This window comes from Dioscorea cayenensis, unplaced genomic scaffold (assembly GCF_009730915.1).
Source record: "Dioscorea cayenensis subsp. rotundata cultivar TDr96_F1 unplaced genomic scaffold, TDr96_F1_v2_PseudoChromosome.rev07_lg8_w22 25.fasta BLBR01000167.1, whole genome shotgun sequence".
Lineage (NCBI taxonomy): Eukaryota > Viridiplantae > Streptophyta > Magnoliopsida > Dioscoreales > Dioscoreaceae > Dioscorea > Dioscorea cayenensis.
Genome location: NW_024086558.1, coordinates 43413 through 55355, shown reverse-complemented (window position 1 = coordinate 55355; position 11943 = coordinate 43413). Strand labels below are relative to the sequence as shown.

The following is an 11943-nucleotide window of genomic DNA, read 5'->3' as shown; positions in this document are numbered from 1 at the left end:
AGGATATATCAACAAGGAGTTATGCATATATATGAAGTTTAATTTACATAATCAAATTAAACAAATGCACGAAGAGTTATTCATAAAAATATAAGACTTAGGTTACCTAAGATCAGAAATCAATGTGTCATAAAGACTCACCTTAGTTTTTTCAAAAAATATATATATCACTTTGATAGAAATAGTAGTAAAATAGTTTGGCAAGAAGGGTGAAGTATCCTCTAAAGTCATTTAAAACTATACTGTAAACAGTACATGATGCAGCTCATAAATAATGTATAAATAACACCACTACAGCAAGCACCTTGGTCATCCATTGCCTAGTGACCTATCACTGGAAATACCAATTGTTGTCAAAGATATATAGTAAACTGGTTCCTTGAACATGCACTAGATGCTAGTTTAGGGAGATTATTATAGTGTCCGTTTGTATACTCTCACAGTTACAATGTGTAGCTATTCGGTTATTGTAGTGTGGGTCAAACTTTTAGAGATGTTTGTAATGAAAAAAAAAATAATCCATTTGGTCCACAGACATGTATTACACAATAATGAAATTAGCGTAGTAATATGATTGAGAATATTATATGCACAAAAATATTATGGTAATTTATAATAACTATGTTTAGTTAAGAACTCGTATTAATAGTAATTTTTGTCATCACGTTTGGTTGGCTATAAATTTAGTAAATAACTTGGTAATATTTAAATTTTCCAAAATATTTATATAGTTAAAATTTTGATGTAAATTTAAATATAAGTAAAATAAAGTTTTACATAAAAATAATTAAGTTATAATATCAAAAGTTAGATTTTTTTGAACATTTTTCCAAAATATTTTTTACCTAAAATTTAAAGAAAATTTTGAAGTTAAAATAAAATAAAATTTTCACATAAAAAACAATTAATTATAGTACAAAATATTATTTTTTTTAAGATATTTTCAAACTACTCTTGTATTTTTTAAAATTAAAATTTTAAATAAAAAGTGAGAAAATAATTAGATTTAAAAAGTAAGGACAAATTTTGGGAAAAAAACATGTGGGATTACCACTTTTCTGGTAATATGGATGGACTCTAATTTTGGTGGTAATGTCGTTACCAACTTGTTTGGTAATATTTCAGTTGGTACGTAATTTTACATTGCCTTTAACATTGTTGGTGCTATAGTACCAAACGCGATTAAATTTTCACATTACTGTCTGATTCCTTATAATATTTAAATATTACTATAGACCAAACACCCCTTAAATATAATATGTCTACCAGTTAATTAGATACATACTTTCCAACATCATTCACAGCAAAATATATATATATATATATATGTTTATTATTTAAAACTTGTAATCCAATCTGGTGGCCGGCCAAGAAGACAAGATTGGGAAATCTTAATTAGCAAAGTACGTCATAGGCTAGCGGCTTGGAAGTCCAAACTACTCTCTCTTGCTGGATGACTGACTCTCTTGAACTCTGTGCTCTCTGCTGTCCCAACTTATTGGATGTCAATCTTTAAATTGCCTTGTTGTGTTGCTAAATCGATTGATGCCATTCGACGTGATTTTCTATGGTCAGGGCCTGATGGTCAGCATGCGAAAATGAGATTAGTCAATTGGTCAAGGATCTGCAGATCCAAAGATCAGGGAGGTTGGGGGATCCTAAACTTAACCACTTTTAATAACGCACTGCTTGGTAAGTGGTGGTGGAAAATCAGCAGTGAAAAACAGTGGTGTGGGGCACTTATCTTCAGGGTTAACTATTTCCGGCGCTTTCCTAATTGGAATTTATTCCATAAACATTGTGCTAGAAGGTCCTTCTTTTGGAATGACATTCTTTCTGTCTTGCCAGCGTATAGGAAAAACCTGCTTTCCAGGTTACAAGACGGGGCCTCCACCCTATTCTGGCTTGACAACAGGTTCGAGGGCCTTGCACCCGCGGATATTTGGCCCGATATTTTCCAACTCTGGTCTCGTAGGGATGTCACAATTAGGGAGCTTGTGAACGACTACCCCCAAAGTATTTTTAATGATTACCCGGAAATTCACACCTTGCTCCAACACTGTTCCTCGACCCTCCGTCCAGCTAGAGACATTAAACTTTGGAAACTTACGGCTAATGGGATGTTCACGGTTAAAACTTTTTACGGCTTCCTCAACGATGGGGGATTGAGATGTGGGTGGACGCCCAAAATTCTCAAGGGGCTTTGCCCCAAGAAGATCAATCTATTTAACTGGCTGGCTCGTGATAACAAAATCTTGACTTTAGAGAATCTAGCTTCTCGTCGTTGCAATCATTTACATTCTTTAACATGTGTCATGTGTCACCGAAGCATCGAATCCACCGACCACCTCTTTTTCCAGTCCCCTATTGCCACATCCATCTGGAATTTCTTTGTCCAGCTGTTGGACCTTAGAAACGCCCCCCTATTGGTAACGGACTTGTGGGGGGCTTGGAGGAATAACATTCGGAAGCCTCTTAGTCTTCTTTGGGATTTGCTTGAAAAAGCAATCACTTGGAATATTTGGATTGAAAGAAATGCGCGCATTTTTAATTCTGTTTGCCTTCCAGATAATTCCATTATTTTGAAAACTGCTCACTTGTTTCTCCTTTGGTTTTTCGCAGTTCCAGATTCGAAAAAGGCCAGATTAGAGGAACCAGCGGCTAAAATCAACCGCAGCCTTGATTTTCTCTCCTCCAGGGACGTGACACTGAGCATCCCCCCTGAGACATCCCCAAACCCTGGCGAGATGTAGTTTTGGCAGTTATGTCCTTCCCTAGAGGCCGTCCTCTAGGTTTTTATCCTGTTTTTCTTTTCTGTTGCTTTCGTTTTGTAACCACTCCTGGTGGTCCCTCTTGCCCGTTGTTTTCCCCCTTGTTGGGGGTTATGTTGTGGATCTTGTTGGTCGGTTGTTACTCTTGTTTGACTTCTCTTTTTTAATGAATGTGGTTTATCCACTTTTTCATCCAAACGTCATAAATTTCTAAACATTTAAATATTACTTTTTTTTTGTTAAAATTAAAGAATAGTTGATATTTCAAAAATTAGTTGAATTTTATACGACTTTGCCCACCTTACAAGAAAAATTAAAGATTCCCCTTACTTAAAATACATATTGTATTTTTCTTCCCAAAAAAATACAATTTTTGATTAGTTGACTTTTATATATATATATATATATATATTGCTTAATTGCACCTCAATGTCTATATAAACCCCAACTATATCATCAAAAACAATAAAAAAACCACAAGAGATCTATGAAGGCTGATAACATCAACATGTCAATTTTATCCAATACCCTCACCTTCTTCATCATCTTCTTGCTTAACTCCTCCTCCTCCTCCAACGCAGCAGTCCAAGACTTTTGCGTCGCAGACCTTACAGGGCCTGAGAACCCTGCTGGCTATCCCTGCAAGAACATCTCCAAAGTCACTGCAAATGACTTTTATTTCCCTGATTTCCTTACACCCCACATAACTTATCTTCCCAAGTTTAATGCTTCAGCAACTCTTGGGTTCACTCCCTACTTCCCTGGTGTCAATGGTCTAGGCCTCTCGTTGGTGTGCTTTGCTATAGAGGTTGGTTCATTTGTTCCCAGTCACACTCACCCCAGAGCCAATGAGGTCATCGTCATGATTGAAGGGTCCATCATAGCTGGTTTCATCTCGTCGGATAACAAAGCTTACTATAAAACTTTACAGAAAGGCGACGTCTTTATCTTCCCTCAAGGTCTGTTGCACTTTGAAGTGAATGTTGGGAATATTACGGCGAAGATCCTCGCTGCCTTCGAAGGCTCAAGCCCTGGCATCCAGGGAACCATAATGTCTTTGACTGGTAATGACCTGCCTTCTGATGTTGTCCAGAAGGTGAGCTTAATCTTTGACAAAGATATGGTGAAGAAATTCAAGGCCATGTTTGGTGGTACCAATTAATTATGAAGCTCGTGGAGCTCTACACAGGCATATCATCAAATAATTAAGGGTTAATTATGTGTTTATGTGTTCAATAATAAGCTATCTTCTTCTCGTCCATGCATGCGTGCATACATGCATGCATGTGCTTCATGTGTTGGCATGGACATTGGTAAGATATGCTACGTACATTGTACTGGATCGAGATGTTATGCCTGCTAAATATTAATAAAACTCATCTGTATGGAATTCCCTTTCCCTATCTTCATGTGTTGCATGGACATTGGTATGATATGCTACGTATATTTACTTACAATTACATATATATATATATACTCGGCGGAGGCAGAAATTTTTTAAAAAGTGCTAAAAATCTTTTTAATGAATGAAACAAATATTAGATTTTTTATAAATATTATTTTAAAACTATTTTTTTTAGAAAATCAAGTTGTCTAATAATAAATTTTACAAAAATAAATTGTTACTATATAACCAATTTATTAAATATTAAGAGGCTAAACAATAAAATTTTATAAATATGTTTGTCTAAAACTATAATATTTTTAGACTATATATAATAATTTGTTAAAAAAACCTAACTCATCAAACAATTGACTTTTACAAATATATATATATATAAATTAATTTGTAAAATATTAAAGATCCAAACAATAAAATTTCATAAAGGTTTTTTCTAAAAATATTAGTTTTTATATTATATGCATTAATTTGATATATATATATATATATATATTATTTTTTAAAAAAAACCAGGGGGGCCATGGCCCCCTTTGCCCTCCCTAACTTCGCCTTTGCACATATACAAATATACACTCTATACCTTAAATCGTGAACCTTACCCTAAACCCTAAACCCTAAACCTTATGAAATGTATATATATAGTTATGTGAACAATGACATAACCGGGAATTTGCTTGGTTTCAGAACTAGGCAAATTCAGTATAGATGCATAGATGTATGTCCAAATTAAGTCCTCCTTGATGAGAGTTTGGTTGAGAATTTGTGATGCATGATTTGTTGTTTCGCTTAAATTTTCTTAATAATTTTAGAACTTATTGTGGACCTCACTCCTTGATTAGATCCTAGCCTCTAGATTTAAAATTATAATTTTTTTCTTTTATTGTAACTTTTCAGTTACCTTTTATTAGAAACCCTACCCACGTCTTCTTCAACAGCCTCACACTCTTCGCCTCCTTATGTTTTGCTAGTGCCGTATAAGAAAAAGTGAGATCTAGCATCTCTCCTTGGTTCAACGTAATTCTGGCGACGAAGGCGAGGAACTCACCTCTGTGGGTGCTTGATTGCTAGTGGTTGAGGTAAGATTCTTTTGTCTTTTTCCTTCTTATGTTAAGATTCGATTTATTTGAGAATAAAATTAAGAAATTCCTATTAGCATAGCAGAAACCCCTCATAGAGATCGACGTTGGCTAAGTATATGAAAAATTTCAGAATTTTTGCATAAGTATCTTGTAAATTATAAGTTTTAGATGCAAGTGACGCGGATAGAATTTTTGTGTTGCCCTTGAACAAGTTTTGATTAATTTCATGGTTGTAAGTTCTGATTTAGTTTTAGATTTATATATGAAAGTTAATAGAGGACGATTTATCTTTGACTTTGCAAAATTTCAGAATTTTTAGCCATATAAATTGTGAGATATGATCAAATTTCTATAGGTGTGCTCAATAATATTTCTGCAGAAAACATAAAGATTTCTTAGACAATTTGATGGTCTTGTACATGGAATTTGGAGAAGAGTAATATAACAAAGTTATAGAGTTTGGTGTTTTATAGATACCTCTAAAAATTTAGATTCTTTGGATGAGTAGTTTAAAAGTTATAGTATTATTGGTGTAGCTGTGCCCAATGATATTACTGTGCAGAATCTGAAGTTTATTTGGTGTTTCTCATGGTCTTATATGTTGTATCTGTTAGTAATTATCGATCTAATCAAATTAGGGTTAGGAAAAATCGTTCTAATCAAATTAGGACTATCAATTACAATTAATTGATATTTAATCAATAATTGATTAATTATCAAAGATCAATCACATAAACACATGAATATATGTGAAAGACCAGGGTTACCTCATAGAGATTTCACAAGCGCAAAATCCTCCAACGCACACACGCAATGTTCTCGAACTTTTCACCCTTGATCCGAAGAAGTGATGGCTTCTTTTGCTCCAAGCAACTATTGTGAATATTTGGGTTTTTTCCGTAGTTGTCTTTTGATGGCAATCACAAATTAATTAATTGAGAAACCTTAATCTCATATCACAGAGTAAATATATTTGGATAAGGTTAGAACATGTAACGTGGACCCGTTTGGATCACTATATCTTTAGCAAATTAGTCCATACTAATTTTATAATCATAATCATGTCCATCAACAAATTGCAATTTAATCCAAAGATTAGAGATATTCATATGTGAGACCCCAATATAATATTTTACATATTAGTCCTTCTATCAATAAATATTCCATATAAGTGGGATAATTAGATCACTAGTGGCACTATCGATCTCCACTTATATGTATGTTTGTTTACACTATTGGACATAAAACAATTTAATAAGAAAAATGTATAATAATATATATTTTATATATAATAAAATACTTTCAAAAAATTAACCCGCCGGATTTATCCAACACATAAGAAACACAATCTAGAATATTCTCTCCTACAATAGGAGTGATAGATTCCATCGTGGATGACTACAAACATTCATGTATTTATTATATAACCCAATGTGTCCGCATATAGCCTGTAATTAGCATCACTGGTTGACACTATCAAAGTAATATAATTTATGCATAAGATTTAATAACATCCTCAGGTAATAAGGACTTTCTATAAAAGAATGACTCTTTTGTTCTATGACAGTGTTTGGTCTAAGAGTTCTGTATGGTCCAGTTCAATATTTGTCAACTACAAATATCCACAATGTTACTAAGAGTCTCCACTCTAGTGGCTGAGACATACCACTCTATCACATATAGTAGTACAACATGTGACAACCAATAATGAATACAAAATTATATTTTATCTCATAGGTTGTGATCTATTTTGGGTTGCAAGGAACATAGATAATCATGTCTCACTTTAATGATCTCTATCATTAATTTGAAATCTATACAATGCAAGCCCATAATAATATATCATCAAACATGAATAATACAATACCCATAATTATGCATGCAATGAAATAAAACTATTTTATTATTAAACAATAACTAGAATTGGCTTTGTAGGGCATACTAGTTTTTCAGTATCTGGTAAAACATAAATTAAGAAAGTGATGCATTACTGAGTTATCTGACTGCGTGTAAAATATTATTGCTTTTGAAGTTTTATATTGAGAGATATTCATATTTGAAAGGGATACGTCTGAATTACAAGCCTGCAGAAATAGTTGGAGATTCAATTGAATGTTATAAATTGTGTAGTACGCAAAGTTGTGTGAATTTCGGATATGTCATAGTGTTAGGTGTCTATTTTTCCCAGAATTTTGAAATTTGTGTTTTGGAAAAGTGTATATGAAGTTATGAGGGTTTTAGTACTCATTTATCATGTTGGAATTATTGATATGACTTTTAGAATAGGTAATTGCTATTGTACCCTCTCAATAATCAATATTTGGGAGTGTAGAATAATAGTTTGAACTTTCTGCATTTGTACCATTCTAAAAATCTTTTTTTTAATACTATTGCTTGTTACCTCGATTTGTTATTGAAAGCTAATAGGATCTCTTCCCAAATATAGGACATGTCAAAGGTGTAAGGTTTAGGAGTATTTTTGGGCGTTAATCAGGTAAGTAAACCACATATAAATATCAGTACTTTTCGACTATTGTTAAATTATCATTTAAATTTATTCACTTATTTATTTGATAATTACATTTTTGTTATTTATTAAGTTAGTTTGTAAATTAATATCTTATTAACTAATGATTATTATTTTCATTTAATTTTGGATTATATATTATCTGAATTATCAGATATTTTATTTAAATTTTGATCATTTAATTATTTGTGAATTATCTGGATCATTCAATTATTTGATCATCTTTACAATTTATCGATTCAAATTCAAATAACTGGTGTATTTTGATATTATAAAAAAGGGATCATACGAATATGGATAATTTGCATGATGGATTACTCTGTGTTTGCTCAATATTGACTTTGATAGTTTATTATTTTACGAACATGAAATATTTTGACATAAAAATTAGTCACCAATTAACTATGCATTAACCCTTATCACTGGGGTTAAACACTGTCAACACGTACTTCTGATATAGAAACTATAGTTTCACATCGTTCCGTCGGTGAAGAATAACGGCTTATGATAGTCTGGCTCGGGTCACCGAGGGTAAACATATGAGCTTTGAAATCTGACTCGGGTCACCGAGTTTAAATAAGTGAATTCTGATGTTTTGTTTTGGAATTAGTTGTTTGGGGGACTTATATGCTCGTTATTTTGGTAAATTAAATCTGTTTTGAAGTATTTCTGATTTCTGGGTTCATTTTGATATTTATTCTATTATGTTACATTTTGTATGTTTTTAAAAATTATTTAACTTTTTTGTACACAAATTTTGATATTTTTAGTAGTTATTTACTGGGCTTCCAAGCTCATAATCATGTTGTTGAATTTTTTTCAGATCCAGAGTGAATAGTGCAACAAGCATCTTAGTGGGCTAAAGAGATATTAAGTTCTGTTTCTAAATTTGAGTTATTTGACTGGTTGGGTGAGTTTTTGACTTATGTATATGACACTAGCTTCTAATGGATGTTGAAATTCTGATCTTTGTGTTTCCTATTGTGTGATTAGATTCTGAGGCCTTGCACGTCTATTGGGTCTCGGTCTTGTGGATGTGCGGCCATTTATCAGCGCACCGGGTCTAGCGAGCCGGGTTCGGGGATTAACACTTATATTTGCTGAAAATGATAAAATAACAATTATAAAAAGCATCCATTTATTGTTTAGTAATTGTGTTTAGCTATTGTTACTACAGTTGTGAAAGTTTATGTTGTTAAACACGCTATTTCACTGTTTTACTACTTGAGGTGAATAAGTTTTCAACGTACGAATACATCTCATTAAACATGCAAAGAGAATGGATCGTCTTTGGATAACAAATGTTCAATTCATTGATTATATATATATATATATATATATTCCTAGAATACACGAACTATTTAGAAATGAACATATATAGTGTGCAGGTTCATTACCAGGCCACTTCTTTAAAGTAGGGATGTGAAAATGAAATTACATTTGAAGTGGTTATTTTTATAATTTTGATATTAATTTTGCAAAAAATGAAATTATTTCAATACCTAACTTTTTTAATGCAATGGGCAAGTTAGAGAACTCATTGTGGGGTAAATTTTTTAGTAGGTAACTAAACTTTGGCTCATTTTCATTTTGATCACCGAACTTTAATTTGCATCAATTTGATCACTCAATTTTAATTTGATTTCACTGAGTAATAAATCAAGGGATTTCGGCCTTCTAAATGAATGATGTGGTTTTTTTCAATGGCATGGACATCTCCAATAGGCTTAATAGTGTGTTATGGGGAGGACTAATTCGGATTTTTAGATAGCCATATAAGTAATTATGGGTTGAAATCCTTGATGTTTTGCCTGGTGAAATCAAATTAAAGTTGAATAACCAAATTGATATAAATCAAAGTTCGGTGATTAAAGTGAAAATAAACCAAAGTTTAATGACCTAGTAAAAAATTTACCCACTCATTGTGACTTTTGCACTTTGAATTAAAATATATAGTTGAAAGTGGGCTTAATGTAATTTCACTAATTTGTTCAAATGAAAAATTAAGTATAGCTTTCTTGAATTTCTTATAAAAACCGCTGAAGCTGAGAAAACCTCATTTGTGTACTAAATTTGTTAGAAATGACCAACCACCCGGATCTCATTTTTCTTCATGTAAATTAATTTGATGGTTAAATATTTCAAAATTTAGTTGAATTATAAGTTTTCAATTTGACTTTGTCATATATTTGTATGTCTACGTACACTAATTAAAATTGACCAACCATATACATTTTATTTTTCTAATGTGAATTAATTTAATGTTTAAATATTTCAAAATTTAGTTGAATTATATCTTTTTAAATTTGACTTTGTTCCATTCCAACGAGACTAAAAATATCAAGTATCATTTTAATCAGTTGACTAATGCTCTTTCATATTTTGGTTCTTAATATCTATAATAATTAAAACTGCCCAAAGTTTCCAAAATTTATCACGTACATTCATTTGAAATTCAACCTTCATGTGCCACAATGAAATCCGAGGATATTAAAAAAGCATAAACAATTATCAAATAAATAAAACAACTACGGAATATATTATTCTCGACAGCTACAGTAATCAATGCTTAATGCACTAACCATGCAAACCCATGCAGATGCTGATGTAATTATTTTGAGATCATTTTATCTCCAGTCTGATAAATGTCTCATCTTTATGAATTTACTCATTTTACACAAATAAAAATATGTAAAATGTACATAAAAGTACGTACAACTATATATAGATTTGTTAATTATTATAACGTGCATGGCGAGACATATATATATATATATATACAAGATTGTACGTGCCCCAACTTTCCCTCTTATATTCATCATACAAACTACATATATATATATATATATATACGAGATCGTGCGTACGTACCTGCCCCAACTTTCCCTCTTTATATAGATCATACAAACTAATTATAAATTAAACCAGTAATGGTTGACTTTTGAGCCTCCTGAAACAAACGCCTGTGCCTATATAAACCACAACAACTGAATCCTCTAATCACCATCTCACAACAGTACTGCATGAGATATATATACAAAGATAACAATAACATGTCACTGATCAAACCCAACATGATCATCCTTTTCTTTTTCATCATCTTCTTGCTGAACTCCTCCTCTTCCTCCAACGCAGCCGTCCAAGACTTTTGCGTCGGAGACCTCACGGCGCCGGAGGGTCCTGCCGGATACTCATGCAAGAAAGCATCCGTTGTCACTTCCAATGACTTCTTTTACAAGGATATCTTCAAGTCCAATCTAAATTTCCCTACTATCAACCTATTTCTGACATATTTATTCAGCCAACAGTTCCCTGGCCTTAATGGCCTGGGTATGTCGCTGTTGTCCATTCAGATGGGACCTGGTGGTATTGTCCCAGCGCACACTCACCCTAGGGCCAATGAGGTTATTGTTTGCATTGAAGGGACCGTTTACGCTGGCTTCATCTCAACTGACAACAAAGCTTATACTAAAACTATACAGGCAGGTGATGTCTTTATCTTCCCTCAAGGTTTGTTGCACTTCCAGTTGAACGTTGGGAAAGGACAAGCAAAGGTCCTGGCCTTCTTTGGTGGCTCAAGTCCAGGTATCCAAACACTACCGTTTTCACTATTTGGGAATGACTTGCCTTCAGACGTTGTGGGCAACGTAACCTTTTTAGATAATAATGTTGTGAAGAAGCTCAAGGCCAGGTTTGGAGGAACAAACTAAGCTCGCTAGATTGCGGGCCTAGGGTTTCTTTATATATATATATATATATAATATAATATAATATAATAATTGTGCATTACTGCACGCAATGAAAGCACGCATGCATGCTTGGTATTTACGTGGCACTAATAATATCAAAATAAATGAAACATATGTGGACTATAATTTCCTCATTGTGAAACCAATCCAAATATAGCTTTATTGATGATTCTGATGAGTTCAAGGTGCTTAATCACTCTCTCTCTCTCTCTCTCTCTGTCTCTGTGTGTGTGTGTGTGTTTGTCTATACACACACGCAGACAAACCGAAAATAATTAAAAATTATATGGATATCTTACCGTTATCCCACAAACCTTATATATTATATAATATATATATATATATAAGAAAATAATAGATGAGCATTTTCATCATCTTCCTAAATTGTGGCTTAGAATAAACAACTTTGTTATTG

At 32.7% G+C, this 11943-nt stretch overlaps 1 protein-coding gene across 1 annotated transcript; it reads left to right on the top strand.

Annotated features, from left to right (window-relative positions):
• Positions 1–3258: 3258 nt before the first annotated feature.
• Positions 3259–11489, top strand: LOC120253694 (germin-like protein subfamily T member 2). Its single transcript, XM_039261970.1, has 2 exons — positions 3259–3922; positions 10915–11489. The coding sequence occupies exons 1-2, from the start codon at positions 3259–3261 to the stop codon at positions 11487–11489; spliced, it is 1239 nt and encodes a 412-aa protein (XP_039117904.1).
• The last annotated feature ends 454 nt before the right edge of the window (positions 11490–11943 follow it).

Bases quoted from the DNA above. Each gene is read 5' to 3' on its own strand.
- LOC120253694 (XM_039261970.1), top strand. From the start codon at position 3,259: ATGAAGGCTGATAACATCAACATGTCAATTTTATCCAATACCCTCACC. The intron at 3,923-10,914 runs GTACCAATTAAT...CCTCCAACGCAG, and splicing joins ATTCAAGGCCATGTTTGGTG to CCGTCCAAGACTTTTGCGTC.